The sequence below is a fragment of the Schistocerca serialis genome, chromosome 4, assembly GCF_023864345.2.
Source record: "Schistocerca serialis cubense isolate TAMUIC-IGC-003099 chromosome 4, iqSchSeri2.2, whole genome shotgun sequence".
NCBI classification, from domain to species: Eukaryota; Metazoa; Arthropoda; class Insecta; order Orthoptera; family Acrididae; genus Schistocerca; species Schistocerca serialis.
Window position 1 is genome coordinate 122263243 of NC_064641.1, and position 18597 is coordinate 122281839.

Here is an 18597-nt window from a genome sequence, read left to right on the forward strand (position 1 = left end):
TAGATCACACGTAACTTGTGTGCATCACTAGAGTTTCTTGCTTACCTGACGCTCTTGTTCTCCCTCTTGTCGAAAGGGTCGTACTCGTCTAGTTTCTCTCGCGATTGCAGCTCAGCGCTCTGTGCCAACTGCAGCCTGAAACAAGAAACGTAAAAATGTCTTCATACAGCATTCCACTCTAACAGCGAGTCAGCAGTGTTACATTCGTTCAGGTGATCTTGGTTTCACAACCTCCACATAATCAATTCGAAGAGCTACGGCGCTACCTCAAAAGTACCGTAAAAGTGGACAGCTTTGTGACACTTTTAGCAATATTTCTTACATAAATTTTACAAATATATACTGCAACATTTAATTTACATTTACAAGGGTGATTCAAATGAAAACTTTAAAAGTTCCATAACAGTTCGAAAAGTGGTGTTCCTTGAGGTTCAATAGGAGGCTCGTATTGAAATTGCGTGCTTATGGAATATCGTCTCAGTTATCTGACTAGATTCGTGATTTCCTGTCACATACTTCACAGTTCGTAGTAACCGACGGAAATGTCCATTATAATTATCCGGGCTGTTATGCCGCGGTCGGTTGATGAATTCTGTGTCAATTCCCAACGTCTCGCCCCCCTCTGCGGAGGACATCTTCAAGAGGGTCTGTAGCTCGATGGAAGGTCCAACACACCCACTGGCTCGCTACTGACTGCGGCTAAATTCCGTGTCCGCACGCTCCCGCGCGGAGGCGTGAAGTCACGTGTTTTGAAAACGTCAGTGCAATTGGCCGTTGTCAGCTGCTGTCGATCGCCGTTGCCATCACCCAATGGTGGACGGGTGGTACACATCTTCTTCCGCAGACTGGGACGAAACGTTGGGAATTGACACACAATTCATCAACTGACCACGGCATAACAGCCCGGATAATTATAATGGACATGACATTTCCGGCCGTGAAAGTCTACATTTTAGTAACTGAGGGAAAGTCACCGATTAAAACAGAAGTGATTTCTGGCGTTCCCCAAGGTAGATTTATAGGCCCTTTGCTGTTCCTTATCTGCATAAAAGATTTAGGAGACAATATGAGCAGGCGTCTTAGGTTGTTTGCAGATGATGCTGTCGTTTATCGACTCCTAAAGTCATCAGAAAACAAATGCAAAACGATTTAGAAAAGATATCTATATGGTGCAAACATGGGCGACTGATCCTAAATAACGAAGAGTGTGAGGTCATCCACATAGTGCTGAAAGGAATCCGTTAAACTTCGATTACACAATAAATCAGTCAAATCTAAAGGCCGTAAATTCAACTAAATACCTAGGAGTTACAATTACGAACAACTTAAACTGGAAGGAACAGATTGAAAATATTGTGGGGAAGGCTAACCACTCTCAGAAAATGTAACAGATCCACTAAAGAGACTGCCTACACTACCCTTGTTCGTCCTCTTTTACAATATTGCTGCACGTTGTGGGATCCTTACCAGATAGGACTGACGAATTACATCGAGAAAGTTCAAAGGGCAGCACGTTTTCAAAAAATGGTTCAAATGGCTCTGAGCACTATGGGACTTGACATCTGAGGTCATCAGTCCCATAGAACTTAGAACTACTTAAACCTAACTAACCTAAGGACATCACACACATCCATGCCCAAGGCAGGATTCGAACCTGCGACCGTAGAGGTCACACGGTTCCAAACTGAAGCGCCTAGAACCGCTCGGCCACACCGGCCGGCGGCAGCACGTTTTGTATTATCGCGATATATCATTAAAACAAACGCGTTTCTCGTTGCGGGGGAATTTGCTCAAGAAATTTCAATCACCAACTTTCTCCTCCGAATGCGAAAATATTTTGCTGACGCCGACCTACATAGGGAGAAACGATAATCATAATAAAATAAGGGAGATGAAAGCTCGCCCGGAATGATACAGGTGTTCGGTTTTTCCGCCTGCTGTACGCTACTGGAATAATAGAGAATTATTGTGAAAGTGGTTCGGTGAATCCTCTTCCAGGCACTTAAATGTGATTTGCAGAGTATCCATGTAGATGTATTCTGGTCAGCACTTCAAACGACCCGTCATCGTAGTAGTCTGATAGTTTTTAAATTTTCCCCCGAGTGCCTTCTATGGTAATGTGATGACAGTTTCCCGTAAACATGTTGATTATTCATCCACTTCATAGATTTTTGACCGCACATCAGATAACCTTCTAGTTCCTAATGCTCCCACAGTTTCGAGTAACTACAAAGACATGCCGTCGGTTGCCATTAATTTTTATGGAGTCAGATCATTCAGAGCTCTGTGAAACTCTGGCAGAATCACTGGATCACATTCCACACGAACTCCCTGCAGTACTTTCATCACACTTCGGAGCAGTTACTCTCCACTCTAACGTCTTCCACGTACGTTTACCATATTTTCTCTCTGTCTTGCGCATTTAACAGAGAATTTCCGTTACATCTAATAGATTAACAACTTTACTTTTAATGTACGGACTTTAACGTACAGATAAATCACCATAAATCGAATATTAGTTTCCTTATTAGTACTTTCATTCTTCATACGAGAGCGTCTTCAGATGTATGGGTGAAAATTACATCATAGAACAATTACATCACATATAATTAATCACTAAAATTTACATGTAACTTACCCCGACGTCTAAGGTTAAGATTTCTACTCGGCATCCTCGTTAATACAAAGCGGTTTGAGTTGAATGTACAATGAATATTGGAAACTGCTACATTAATTTTGCCTTAATAAATTTCATTGTAGTCAAATGTTCACTTAAATTCTTCAGTGGCTGAATCAGTTGCCACTGACAAGTTATTTTCAATATCCCACAGACGATTCTTGGCCGATGCTAAAATGCGCTACCACCGGCGAAGAAAGTGTATGACCTATTCAAAATAGCGTAGGAAGCTTCGTTAGTCATGAAAGATCACAAGATGAACATTTGACTTCAGTAGACTTTACTGTCGAAAAGCATGCGCTCGCGGATGCTTTCTCCTAATAATAATGCGAATATTAACATTCCGATATGATCTGTTTTCACTTCCTGTTAATTTAATTTTCATGCAACATCTACTGCTGCCCTCCAACCTTATTGATAAGCTACTTTTATTTTCTTTCTCCAGCCACATCCTGAGATGTTCGTGACTTCCCAGTACCTACTTTATCTATACTGCTATAGCCTTTATGGCACTGCAATTACGTAACGGATTTCTATGGAATCCAGAAGGCACAGAAGATATGATTGCGACAGACACATATTCCGCCAAGACACCTATCAAGCCAAAATAAAAAGCCGCCTCTAAGCATGAACTGCATTCCGAAAAATATGTGCCATAAATTTAGACACAGCGTTCCACAACACAATTAACGACACAAACCGTTTCCGCGGTGACCTTGACAGACGATAAGAAGTTCGCAGATCCAGGTTTCACGGACAAGGCTCTTAAAACCCGTAGTTCGTAACATTACTGCGAGACATTTAAAAGCAATGACAGTTGCAGTGTACTCCATGGGCACATTTGAACTGAGACTTTGAATGATCTCATAAAATATTTTATGTGTGTCAAGCAACCACAAGTTTTCAGCCGGACGTGTAATTAGCGTGGCCGTATAATTTATTGACTCTTGTGCTGAAGAAGTATGCACTGAAACGCTTTACGTGTTAATATCTCACAATAGGTACTCCAACAGTTGTGATGGCTGTTATTTTTCCACGAACGTAGTAATACACAAGGTCGGCGCTTTACAACCTCATGTCAACAGCTGTAACGTACATTCCAATGGCTCTAGAAACTGTCGAAAGAGTTTTGACAGTCCCATAAAAACATTTACACCTCATTCTGGCTATTGACACCTAAAATGAGTTAGTACTGGCGCACCTCTGTACCTCGAAAATTAGAAAGTCAAAGTAGCCAGAAGTGGTTTTCTGGAGAATAGTGCATAAATGATTTCATGTATCAGACTGTCTGACAAACAATTCACATTCTAGGTAAATGCCTCCACGAATCAGTTACTTTTGTGAGGACACGTTACCATCGCTAATGTTATCCATATCTATCTATTTCTTTATTCAGTATATGGTAACTCCGACTGAAGTGCATCTAACGTATATCACTTGGATAATTTTACAAAATGAATGGAACTAAAACACTAAATCTACAATTAATATCTAAATTGCTAACCCACTCAAGGGCAGCATATGTCACTTACATTTCTTCTATATTTCCATAGTACACTCGTCGGCCATAGCTTCTCACAATGCATTTGATGGTCTGATCCTCACTGTGACAGTCACGTTGAGAAGATGAAGCCTTTTCTTTACTGATGGCACAAGCCCTGTACGAAACCTGTTAATTGTCTTCCGAGCACGCAGCGGTAAGCTAATTCCATGCCTGCTGCCCGTGTGCCAGGTCTTACGAGGGTCTGATATTCCTCGTGGGCGGAAGTATTCCACGTTTCTGACTAAATTCTGGCTCTGTTGAAATCCACTGCTTGCAGTGATCCTGTCAATGTGATGGGTGATTGCCTGGGTTGAACACTGAAGTTCAGAAGAAACTGGTATAGGCATGCGTATTAAAATACGTAAACCGGCAGAATACGGCGCTGCAGTCGCAACGCCTATATAAGACAAAAAGTGACTGGCACAGTTGTTAGATCGGTTACTGCTGCTAGAATGGCAGGTTATCAACATTTAAGTGAGTTTGAACATGGTGTTACAGTCGGTACACGAGCGATAGGTCACAGCATCTACAAAGAAGCGATGAAGTGGGGATTTTCCTGTACAACCATTTAACGATTCTATCGTGAATATCATGAATCCGGCAAAACATCAAATCACCGACATCGCTGCGGCCGGAAGAAGATCCTGCAAGAACGGAACCACCGACGACTGAAAAGAATCGTTCAACATGACAGAAGTGCAACCCTTCCGCAAACTGCTGCAGATTTCAATGCTTGGCTATCAACAAATGTCAGAATACGAACTATTCAACGAAACATCATTGATATGGGTTCTCCGAGCCGAAGGCACACTCGTGTGATGACTGCACGGTACAAAGCTTTACGCCTCGCCTGCGCCCGTCAACAGCGATATTGTACTGTTGATGACTGGAAACATGTTGCCTGGTCGGACGAGCCTCGTTTCAGTTTGTATCGAGCGGATGGACGTATACGGGTATGGAGACAATGTCATGAATTCATGGACACTGCACGTCAGCAGGCGCTGTTCAAAGTGGAGGAGGCTCTGTAATGGTGTGGGGCGTCTGCAGTTGGAGTGATATGGGACCCCTGACACGTCAAGATACGATTCTGACAGGTGAAACATACGTAAGCATCCTGTCTGATCACTTGCAGCCATTCATGCCCATTGTGCATTCCGACGGACTTGGGCAGTTGCAGCAGGACAATGCGATTCCTCACTCGTCCAGAATTGCTACAGAGTGGCTCCAGGAACTCTCTTCTGAATTTAAACACTTCCGCTGGCCACAAAACTCCCCAGGCATTAACATTATTGAGCATATCTGGTATGTCTTGCAACATGCTGTTCAGAAGAGATCTCCACCCACTTGTAATCTTAAGGATTTATGGACAACCCTGCAGGATTCATGGTCTCAGTTCCTTCCAGCACTACTTGAGTCATTAGTCGAGTGAATGCCCCGTCGTATTGCGAAATTTATGCATGCCTGCTAGTGCCCTACGCGATATTAGGCTTCTAGGATAACAAAAAAACAAGAAGGAAATCGCATAGGAAGAGATCGGGACTGTACGAAGACTATGTAAAGACATCCCAACGGAACTTATGCAGAGTAGACGAAACAACCTAGACATCCCAGCGGAACTTCTGCAGCGTAGACGAAACAATCTTTCCAAGATGTTGGCCCTCCCACGACCTCCAAACAGTCCCCATCTCTCACCATGCGACTTCCATATTTTTGGAGACGTGAAGAAAGACATTCTTATCTGCCGATTTGCTTCACACGCCTGAGTACAATCATCGTTCAGTAGGCAACAGCAAAAATTTTCCGTGAAGACACTGACTGTCTTGTTTCAGAGTGGTATAAATGTATTAACAGCTTTAATAACTTTACTTATGTCTTGACCACACTTTTATTTTCCGACAACCTTACGTGCTTCGACTTTCATAATTTTCAGAGGCATTGCTATGTCAGTCATATAAAAACATTAGATACATTGTATCACGACAACATTCTCGAGCACGAGATAAACGGAAACTACAGTTTGCAGTTGTCTCATGCTCGGGAATGTTGACGTGATAAAACGTGTCTATTTTTTTTATATGGCTGATATAGCAAAGCCTTTGAAAATGACGGAAAGTGAAAACGCGTAAGATTGATGGAAAATAAAAGTGTGTCAATACGTAAGTGAAGTCTTGTGCCCCGTCGTCTTACAGTATTTTCACGTAATTTATAGTGTTAACAGTGATAGCGATAATTTTTGAAATGATAAACAATTAACTTAGTTTCTTCCATCTGTCTCGTTTTTATTTGACTGCCTCTTATAATGGGATCATTCTAACTCCAGGCTTTCGATCTATGCAGATATGGTGGCGTTATGGTACTTAGAGATGGTAACCAGCGGATGGGGGAGGGGTAGAAATGTTGCATCCTGTTGTAATCCTCATTGCAGCATTTAGCTGGACATAGATTTTCGCCTTACATGAACTATTACTGGAGCACATACCTTAAGCTGTACTTATTCACTGTGCGATGTTAAAAGAGTATCAAAGCTGGCAGCCAGATTTACTCGTATGTATTATAGATCTCTGGCTTAAACATCAGTGCGTAACTACATCGGAACTGTTCTTAGGACAAACCAACCGGACATTTGGGTCGTAACATTCGTATTTCACAGATAAATGTTGAAGGTCTTATCCGATCTAAAGCCCAGAACATCTTTCGTATGCTAAGCTACTAGAAAACAATGTGCCTTTCATATAGATGGTGTAGCACACTTCTACCGAAAAGACGTCGAGGGATCGTGAAAAATGTAAAGGTGACAAATGGGGGACGGGGGTGAATTTCCAGGCACCGGTGGTACAGAGAGAGGATGTTACAGGGGCCATCGTACGCACTTCAGCGGTGAACACGAGTTTGCTGAAAGCTGTTACTTTGCTTCGCTATCGCTGTAGTGTTGTCACAGGCGTGGACGCTTAGCACTACCGCTAACTTCCTGAAAGCTGCCAGACGAACCGCGAGGTACCCACTTCTGGTCTGTCACATTACTCCCGTATGAATCTACCACTCTATAGCCGAGTGAGCGTTTCGGACTTTCTAAGCATGTTAAAACTACCGAACGGGTACCCGACAAGTAACCTTCTCTTTCGGGGGCAATGATCTCATAACTAAGATATTCATGTAAGACTCTCGGCTCTCCGTTACACTACACTAGCTTACAGCTTCAGTTCAATTTCTTCCCTCCTATCACTTTCCAAATCTCATAAATGCTCTTTTGCATTCTTACATTAATTCACTGTGCTATTGTGTAGAGTATTTTGTACATCATCACGACAGTGCTGTAATATTCTACGAGGGTTGCCCAGATTGTAATGCACCACACTTTTTGTTTTCAGCCGAAAACAATGCTACGAATGCGAAACGTTACGTCTTTATTATTTAAAAGTCTCGTGATTGAGCGCTCCAAGTTTCCGTCACTTCCGACAGATAGCGTAGCTGCAGGACAGTTTCAAGATGGCGTCTGTAGGTGATGTTCGTTACAAGTAACGTGCCATCATTGAACTTCTCACTGCAGAAAAACGAACTATGGGGAATATTCAAAAACGCTTGTACAAAGATTATGGAACCAGTGGCGGATTCACAAATAGGTCCACTAGACACGGGCCTAGGAGCGGCACCTCAAGGGGGACGGCATTTTTTGCTCTGTATTTATTTTAACCTGTTTTTAATATGGTTGAACAACTTGCCTCTTTAAATAAGCCTTAAGAACGAAATTCGACAAAACAAGCTTGGAAATATACATAGTTTACTTGGTGACTGAATGGAATTTAACATTGGGTTTCTGTCTGGTATTACCTTCATGATTGTTCAAAATATGCTGAAGTAAGCTGTCAAGACACCAATCTATTATGCAATGTTTGAAAAGTTATTATTCCGAGAATGTCATCGGCTTCAACTTAACCCTATCATATTTTTCCAGTGAAAATTCCGGGACCCCTGAAAAGCTGTGATAAACTAATCAGCAGTTTCTTAAATACTGTAAGATGTCTGGGCCTCAGTATGTAAAGCCGCGCGGGGTTAGCCGATCGGTCTAAGGCGCTGCAGTCATTTACAGTGTGGCTGGTCCCGGCGGAGGTTCGAGTCCTCCCTCGGGCATGGGTTTGTGTGTTTGTCCTTAGGATAATTTAGGTTAAGTAGTGTGTAAGCTTATGGACTGATGACCTTAGCAGTCAAGTACCATAAGATTTCACACACATTTGAACATTCAGTATGTAAAACCCGACTCTGCTTAAATTTCTTGTAGAAATTACGGGGAAGTATCAAGTCAACCCTCAGTTGCTGTAGTTAATGTGAAAGCTCTGTGGTCTTCAATGTCTTAGCTTTGATTTAATGACACCCGTTTAACAAAGCATGTTGATACTGGGAATGATCTACATTTTTAAACACATGTTTATAAGAAAAGAACATAAGCAGAATATCTAATAATGTATGAAATACATTTCACAACAGTTTAAAAATTTTATTTATTTGCTTACTTAGTTACTTTTTTTGGCGAAAAAAGACGAAGAAACCAACTTTCGTTTGTCTCGTTTATTGTGCTGCAGCCTGCACGACATCAAATTTCCCACTCTGTGCAATCGAGTAGTACGTGCCATTGCAAATTTTATATTAAACTTCTTAAATAAGCTTTTTTTCTTCGAGGAAAGGTTATTTTTATTTTATGTTGGAACAAAAGGTGCACGTGTATAGACGTAACAGCAGTGTTCACAGAAATGACAACACGCCACACCAAGTGCCGACAAGACTACTTAAACTTTGTAGTCTGTAATCTTTGCCCATAGAAACTGCTAAAATGCTATAAGAACAAGTGGGATGAGAGTGGATTCAGCACACCTCACTGCAAGAAATTGCAAAAATTATTTGCTTTCTAAATTAGACAGACAGCGTCAAGAATATTCAGAACATATTTGCGTCCCAGCTAAAATTCCGGCGACGCGGGAAACAGAAGCCAAAAAAGGGACTGTCCAGTTTTCTTTACGAGACGAATTACAGCCGTCAGGTGTGCTTCTACTATTCACTGACAACGGAGAAACATGCGACAATGAAATTGAATTATTCTGCATTGCCGTTCTTCATAGTTCTTCATAGCACAGTTATGTCAGGTAATCCGAGTTGGTCAGTTCATCGCTACGAGATTAAAGGAAAGATCTTTGTGCTCATGTACCGTGTTTAAAGTAAAGAGTTTTGTGTCCATGTGCGGTGTAGTACGATTTGAACTAGATACAGTCTTTCTTTACAATTTTTTTATTTTCTTTTGACTGTTGGTTGACAATTTTGTAAGTGCCTTAACATGAATAACAGTGAAAAAAAGCAAACGTGCAAAATTAAGTGGGGCGGCATTTCAGAAATTATCGAAGGAAAGGCGAGAACGAGAAGCCTATGCTCTAAAACCCCTTGGCAGAGCAGAAAAAGTTTTCGCAAAAAATGTTGCTGGTTCGACTTCTAGTGCAAGTAATACAAATGATGTTTCTAGCACTGCAGCTGTTCTACAAGAAGTAAACGAAACAAAAGTTAAAAATGAAGAAAAGCAAATTGTTCCTGATTTCGAGTTTCACGGAAAACTAGGTGTCGAGTCAGACATTACAAAAAGAAATAATCTCGTTAGTGATGATCCTGCAAAATGGTGTGTCACTGAATCAACAATCGACATTCTCTTACAACGTGGCATTAACCAAAACTGTAACGGTAATTCTTCTAATTCAAGAAGATAAATAGGCGATAAAACCAGATATTTGAACAAAAATGTATTTTATTGTAAACTTTTAAATGGTGAATCAACTTTGCGTTATTTTCTAGTTTACTCCTGTAGCACCAGTGCTGTTTTTTGTACACCACGTAAATTGTTCGGAGGTAAGGCCGTGGTTGCTACTAATGGTATTACAGATTGGAAAAATATATCTAATATTTTATCTCATAATGAGAATTCACTTGAACACAAAAATTCTGAGTTATCACTCTTAACAAGAAAATAGTCGAAATAAATCTCGGGTGAACAGCTTGGTGTGAGTGTACAAAGGAGACAATATTTCGGCAATCGACTGATTGAATATCGAAGGCAGGGGGAGGAACCTCCGAAACACCGCCGACAAATCTCCCTGGGCGCGGACCAACGAGGGAACACTCAGACGCCTGTTTTTTTTTTTGTTTTTTTTTTTTTTTGAGGTGTTGTCCCAAGTGTACCCGCCTTTGGCGGTCTCTGCTTGTATTTGTGTTTTTAGGAAAAGGTAGGTTTTGCACATCTCTATTTACAGCATTCAGTAGTAACTGGGCTCTCATTTTAGGGTCCTTGGTTCTTCTGTTAGTATGCCCTTTCTTGTTGGGATTTTTTTTTCATATTTAGTTTTCTGAAAAAATTTGTCTGTTGTTTTCTTGAAGTTTCTTGTTCTGGTTGGTAGTCATGGTTATGAAATTAACTGTCTTTTCCAATGGTTTTAATGGTGTTATCCTGGAACTATCGCTTTGGGGACTTTATATTTGTGCCATGGTTGGGGTTCTATTGTAGCGACGGTTGTAAGTTGAGGGGTATATTGTCTGCACGCATCGATATTTTGGAAGATTTTTTGAGCGTGATCTTGAATTTTTTCCATTATAGACTTTTCATTTAGTTTTTCATGCATTTTAGCTATCCCCGTGCAGCGAGGTACAGCGAGGGACCATCTCATGCATGTGTTTTGTAGTATTTTAGCTGTTCGATATTAGTTTTACAGGTAGTGCCCCATGCTGCCGCTCCGTATAATTTTGCTGGTTGAATTGTAGATTTGTATAGTTGGAGTTTTGTTTTTGTATTTAGTTCTTTGCTTTTAAAGAAGGGTATTAAGATGATCATCATTTCTTGTTCCGTTCTTTTCCGTTCTATGATGTTGTCTTTGAAGGTTAGGGATTGGTCAAGTTGTATTCCAAGATATTCTGTCTTCGAGCTCCATGGTATAGTTTGATCTGCTACTTGTAGTTAGTCTGGGTTGTCTCTTTTTCTTGAAAAATATTGCTGCTGTTTTGGTTGCATTAAAGGTGATTTTATTCTGGTGTGCCCATGTTTCCCTGATATCAATTTGTCGTTGGGCTCTTGCTGTTATTGCGTCAATATTGCGTCGGGATGTAAGGAAGGCCGTGTCATCTGCATATAGGCTCAAGGTTACATGCGGCAAAGTAGGTAGATCGTTGATGTATAAATTGAAGAATATCGGTGATATGGCTGATCCTTACGGAATTCCGGCTTCGGGTATTTTGGTGGCTTGTCTTTTTCCTTGGATTGTGGCCGAGAATTGTCTGTTTTGGAAGAACCTATCGATAATTTTTATGTAACAATCTGGAATGGGTGTAGTCTGATGTAGTTTAATTATTAAATTTATCTTCCATACTTTGTCATAGGCTTTGGATATGTCGCAAAATACTGCTGCTGTGGATTTGCTGGGATTGAAGTTGTTTTGGATGTATTCGGTGATTCTGATTAACTGTAACTCTGCTGATAATTCTGAAGTGAAAGCGAATTGTTCTGGGAGCATTCCGTTGTGTTTAGTGAGACAGAGTTGTAAACGTTTTAAAAGTATTCTTTCAAGTACTTTTGCGAGCGTTGGGAGAAAGCTTATTGGTCTATGATTTACTGCTTCCGCTGGGTTTTTCCCCGGTTTTGGAGTGGGTACTATTTTTGCAGTTTTCGTTGGCTGGAAAACATTCCAGTATTAGACAGCTGTTGACTATTCTTGTCAATAAAACTATGGCTTTTCTTGGATGTTTTAAGTGAATGTTGAATATTTGATCAGTACCTGGGGCGGTGTTTTTCGTTTCTGACATTAACTTCTTTATGTCCGCTGGTGTTGTGAGTAAAGGTCTTCCTATTGACGGTGTGTCTCGGAAATGTTGTAGGGGGTGTCGAATTCTGTGGTTTCGTTTTCTATGTTGTTTGGATTTTGTTGTTCATTATTTGGTAAAGACATTTGTAGATTGTATTCGTCGGCGAATAGTTCCGCTTTTGCTAATACGTCAAATATTAGTCCTTCTGGTCCATTGACAGCTGTGTACGGAGTTGGTTGTTTTCCAATGTTTCTGACTACTTTCCATTCATCGCGTGTTTGCAAGAGGATTTCTGTCATTTTGTCTTCCCAGGTTTGCTGACGCCATTCTGTTACTCGTTTGTGTAATTCTTCTGATAGTTTCTTCACTTCTTGTTTGTTGCGAGGGATGTGAAATTGTAGCCAGCGTCTTCTATATCTATTCCCTTGCATTTTTATTCTTCTAGTAATAGGGGAAGTGTCTCGTGGTATGGTTCCGGATTAATGTTTATTGTTGATGCTCTTTTTGCGGCTATTTTAATTTTTTTAGTGAGAACTTCTACAGCGATGTTATTTTTGTTTTTGGTGTCTAAGTTCATTGTAGGACGGATGTTGTTGGTTAAGTGTCTCCTGTATAGGTGCCAGTTTACTTGTATCTGTTGTGGTAGTGGTATTTTTAGAGCTGTTCTATGGATGAATCCTAGGACACGTTTGTGATCAGATGAAAGATGGTTAATAGTACGTAGTTGTAAGTTGGGATTTATATTCTTAATTAGGGCAATGTCAAGGACATCTGCAATTTGTTTTTGGACATTCGGGATTCTCGTAGGCTGGTGTGGAGCGTGGATTGTGCATTCTAGTTAATCTTGGGCGTCGTATACTTGTCGTCCTTTTCTGTTTGTCTTGCCGGCCGATGTAGTCGAGCGGTTCTAGGCGCTTCAGTCTGGAACCGTCCGCAGCTTGTGGTCGTGCGGTAGCGTTCTCGCTTCCCACGCCCGGGTTCCCGGGTTCGATTCCCGGCGGGGACAGGGATTTTCTCTGCCTCGTGATGACTGGGTGTTGTGTGATGTTCTTAGGTTAATTAGGTTTAAGTAGTTATAAGTTCTAGGGGACTAATGACCATAGATGTTAAGTCCCATAGTGCTCAGAGCCATTTTAGTCTGGAACCGCGCGACTGCTACGGTCGCAGGTTCGAATCCTATCTTGGGCACGGATGTGTGTGATGTCTTTAGGTTGTTTAGGTTTAAGTAGTTCTAAGTTCTAGGGGACTGATAACCTCAGATGTTAAGTCCCATAGTGCTCAGAGCCATTTGAACCATCTGTTTGTCTTGATTGAGTTCCATGATTCGTGTTTTGCATTGGGGTCTCCTAGCACTAGGATTTTTGGAAAGCGATGAAAAATTGTCGTAAGGTCTTCTTTAATTAGTTGTTTGTTTGGACTGATGTCAGCTGCAACTGTGGTTATATTTCCGATGGCGGTGTTTACGGTGACTGCGGTTGCTTCTAATGGTTGAAGTGGTGGAAGTGTTTCATGGTGATGGGTGATGTTCCTTTTTTATGAAAGCAGCGGTTCCGCCGCCTCTTCGGTCCTGTCGGTCTGTTCTGTAGGTGTGCGTATTACGTAGTCAAAACGTCGTCGTCGGGGTAAAATGAGTCTCTGTTACTGCGATCATGTCTAGTCGATATGGGGCGTTAAATTCATTCAGTTCTGTTTGTTTCAGTTTGAGTCAGTTCGCGTTCCAGTTGCAGAATTTTAGGTGTCGTGTTTGCCCTCCGTGTACCATTTTTTAAGGCGCAACGAATGCCTTGATGATTCCCTCGACAAGACTGAGGAAAGATGTGATTTTTTGCTGTAAGTTGAGTGTTGCAATATCTGTAAGTGCTTGAGAAAAAGGCTCCATAATACTGGCCGAGGTCATTGAACTTGCTTTGTCATACTTTGTGCTGGTTCTGTTTGCTGTTGCCTCTGAGTAGTATTTTTTGTGTTCTGCAGTAGATGAGAACGAGCCGTTACGTCCGAGTCGCGAATTGATGGATGTTTTCTTCTCTGTTCTGGATTGTTGTGCGGTAACTTGCTGAGCGGTGGATGGTTGTGGTACAGACGGTTGCTGGGTTGTTGCTAGACGGGATAAGGTTGCCGGTTGTGAAGTGGATAGCATTGAAGGAGCAGCTTGCTGTATAATATGCGTTGTCTGTCATGTTCTGTTTTGGCGCATGTTATTCCGGATTTTATATTTGCGAAGTAAGTCTTGATATTTCTTGCATCCTAGAAATGAAGCTAGATGCGTCTCGTCGCAGTTCACACATTTTTGTGGTGACGTCCGAGGTGAGGTACAGTTCTTAGACTCCTGTGAACCCACGCAACGCACACATCGCGGCGGGAGTTCACAGTAGCTTCCAGTGGGCTCGAAGCGTTGGCACTTCTTGCATTGAGATGGTCCGTCGTTTGGTTCATAGATTTCCACTCTTATTTTTGTGTGTAGGATGTATTTGATGTCGTAAATTTTTTGACTGTCCTTGCCTTTCGGAAGTGTTACTCCGTATGTGGGATGAGATTGTTTGGTTTTCCATCTCGTTTTTTGTGCTGATATACCTTTGCTTTGGTGAAGCCTTTTTCTTGTAGTGCATATGTCAGTTCGTCTTCGGTTATTTGTGCTGGCAGTTTTTTAATTACGACTTTCAATTCTTTTTCTTCGAAAGCTTGGTGAGTAAACAAGGGAATCTGGTATTGTCTGAAGAACTGTAGTGCTTTTGCGTGGTCTTCTAATGATTCAAAGTCGGGTAGAGTACTTGCCCGCCAAAGGCAAAGGTCCCGAGTTCGTGTCTCGGTCCGGCACACAGTTTTAATCTGCCAGAAAGTTTCAAATAAGTAACCATTTTAAGTCATATGCTGAGACAGAGAAACTGTACTGGAGCAGTGTGTTGAAAAGGGTATTTGCAGTTGTGAGGAAGCTAACAAGTCGTGGATTTCCCCTACATGGACACCTCGAAAGATTCCATTCATTACATAATGGTCAATTTATGATGTCTCTTGAACTTATAGCCGAGCACATTGAACGATGTGGAAATGCAGGGCAGGGTTATAGAAGTTATCTTTCTTCAGCAATCTGTGATGAAATAATAGGGCTTCTTTCTGAACGAATAAAAAGAAATATCGTAAGTGAAATAAAACAGGCCAATTATTTGTCTATAATAGTAGATTCTACTGCAGACATTTCACATACTGATCAATTACTTTCATATTAAGATATATGAACGAGACTGGTGCACGTGTTCAACGTTTCCTTCTCTTTCTTACCAAACCCGGGACACAAGTCCGAAAACTTAGCTGAGGTCGTACTAAAAGTCCTGTCTACAAATTACATCGATATTACTGATTGTAGAGGCAAGTCATATGACAACGCAAGCGCCGGCCGCTGTGGCAGAGCGGTTCTAGGCGCTTGAGTCCGGAACCGCGCTGCTGCTACGGTCGCAGGTTCGAATCCTGCCTCGGCCATGGATGTGTGTGATGTCCTTAGGTTAGTTAGGTTTACGTAGTTCTAAGTCTAGGGGACTGGTGACCTCAGACATTAAGTCCCATAGTGCTAAGAGCCATTTGAACCATTTGACAACGCAGGCAATATGGCAGGAACCTACACTGGTTTGCAGGCACGCATTAAGAACGAAATCCGAAAGCGAATTATGTGCCTTGTCCAACACATTCTTTGAATTTAGTCGGCTCTAGTGCTGCAAGCTGTTGTCGAGAAGCATGTTCATTCTTCAATGTAGTGCAAAACCTTTATAATTTTTCCTCTGCCTCTACCCAGAGCTGGGATCAATTTCTTTCTTTCATGAGTCCAGGAAGGGAAACGGTAAAAACTTTATCAAAAACATGTTGGTCAGCAAGAGAGGAAGCGTGTGTAAGTCTATACGAAAACTGGGAGGGCGTTATCAATGCCCTCACACATACCGCCAATAACACATTTGAAAAACCACTTGTGCGAAATGAGGCTTCAGATTTACTGAATCAACTCGGCATACTAGAAACAGTATTCATGAGGACAGTCTGAAAGGACATACTCCAGAGATTTAAAAGTGTAAATCTGAAATTGCAAATGTAAATATTGATACTAAAATAGTGAATGAATTATATGAAGCACTTGTAGGATTTATTGGATCTATTCGTGGCATGTTCGACTATTATGAAAATAAAACCATGGAGATTGTGACCTATAAGAGATCACGAAAACTAAAACATCATGAAGATGAAGAAGTGGACCCCGAAGAAATTTTTCTGACTGGAAGGAAAAAATTTAGAGTCGAAACATTTCTCCCAGTACTCGACAACTTGTACGTCGAATTATTGAGGAGGAAGGAAAGCTGTAGAACACTGTTGGACTCCTTCACAGTTTTAATTAACCTTAAGGAAAGTTCACCTGACGATATTGTTGAACGTGCAGCAAAACTCCAAGCATCATATGACACAGATTTAGAGCTTTCCTTCCCTAGTGAATGTGTACATTTCGCGGAACTTTTGAAATCTTCTTATATTAGTGATATACCAGTCAAAATGAATAAATTTTTACAAAAAGAGAGGTTACAGTCCGTGTTTCCGAATGTTGACATTGCTCTTAGAGTATTTCTATGTATGGCACTTACAAATTGTTCAGTAGAACGCTCGTTTTGGGCTCTTACAAGACTGAAAACGTACCTACGTTCTGCGTTGTCCGAGGAGAGATTGAACGCCACGCCCATTCTGCACATCGAAGCCGACCTCCTAACTGATAACCGTCTGAACTATGAAGATATGATCGACGTGTTTTCTGTCATCAAAGCCATACGCAAACTTTGCTGACTGGTGAGTCTGTTTATTTATTCATATTAGTTTTAAAAATTTAAGATTATAATGTGATTTTTATTATAACTTAGAGCTCATTCATTAGATTTACAAACTACGTATTACCCGTTTACTTTACAACTGCCGATGGCAGAAAGCGGAACTAAACCTCGTTTATGCTGAGATCCAAACGGCGCAGGCCGCTCGGCGCTGTACAGTCAAGTCATACTGGTACTCTAGTATATTTCAACTGATGCGTATTCTTGGCGTCTGCTGAAATGTATAGTTAGCGCGGAAATATACGTTATCGGACAGTACGCTTAGATGCAAAAGTGTTCATAAATAAAGTAGTTCAGTTCTGTCGATAAATACGTAAAATCTTTGCTAATACCGTCAGAAAGAGCTATGGTGAGAGCAGTAGCTGTAGTACAGAACTCTTCAGCCTTTACGTGGATTAAAGGTATTGTGTACACTTATTATGCAGCATCTAGCTACACTTCAAAATGGCTCAAATGGCTCTGAGCACTATGGGACTCAACTGCTGTGGTCATAAGTCCCCTAGAACTTAGAACTACTTAAACCTAACTAACCTAAGGACATCACACACAGCCATGCCCGAGGCAGGATTCGAACCTGCGACCGTTGCGGTCGTGCGGTTCCAGACCGTAGCGCCTTTAAACCGCTCGGCCACTCCGGCCGGCAACTACACACAGCCTAATGCTTTACGCGTTAACGATTAGATTATAAAACAAATTTGGTTTTTCCGCACTAGTCTGTAAAATTATGTAATTGCAAATCTAGTTCTGTGTTTGTTCGTCTGTATTTAGTTATTAATTCGTGCACCGAAATCTCTATTTCATTTTCATTTCTTACGCTTTCCTATAGAGTCACGTATTAATATCGAACGTTTTTTTTATGCTACACATTCCAGTTATTAGACCGTAAAACGACAGTTTAATTTCAATTTTGAACGCATCTCTGCAAAAGTACATATTAATTTCTAATGTATGACACGTTCACTTCAATTTTTAGATCATAACACAACGTTTTTATTTTCATTTTCAACGGTTTCGTGTAAATGAACACATTAAAAGTGCATCTATAACAAAAATCCATTGTCTCCAACACGCTCTGCTGAATTTTTAGGCCATAAAAGAAAAGTTGTGTTCGTTTCTGTTGTCTTTCGACAGAAGAATGTGTTAACACAATGCAGTTTTAAGTTTGTTTTATCCTCTGCCGTACACCAAGTACAGTTCAGGAACATTATTGCATTTTGATTGAGCGCAACTAGACCGCTGACGCGTCCTTCAGAACAACGAATAGCAGATTACGGAAACAGCTAACAGCGCTCCATCCCAAAACGGCAACTGTGAACTTATCGGGAAATAGTTATTATTTAAAACACCTTTTCTTGGAGGGGGGGGGGGGGCGCATATAATATGGTGTCCCTAGGGGTGCAAAATTTTTAAATCCGCCACTGTATGGAGCATCTGCTGTCGATAGAAGTGCAGTTAGTCACTGGGCACGGAGTGCGTGGTGATCATAAGGCGGTTTGGCGGAGCTCCACGATTTGCAGCGGTCAGGGAGACCATCCACGGCTGTCACAACTGACCTAGTCCCCTCGGACTTCGGTTTGATTGGGCCATTAATGAATGCCATTCGTGGAAGACATTTTGAGGACGATGAGCAGGTGATTCACACAGTAAAGCACTGGCTCCTCCACCAGGACAAGGATTGGTACCGACAGGGCATACACGCC

The 18597-nt window shown here is 41.4% G+C and overlaps 1 protein-coding gene across 2 annotated transcripts in view; it reads right to left on the reverse strand.

Annotated features, from left to right (window-relative positions):
- The window catches only part of LOC126473965 (proton-coupled amino acid transporter-like protein pathetic), a 442265-nt gene that overhangs the window by 114012 nt on the left and 309656 nt on the right, over positions 1-18597 (reverse strand). For both annotated transcript variants that reach the window (XM_050101338.1, XM_050101340.1), the window contains exon 3: positions 46-135. In XM_050101338.1, the coding sequence (XP_049957295.1) occupies positions 46-135 (90 nt within the window). The remainder of the gene's footprint in view (positions 1-45; positions 136-18597) is intronic.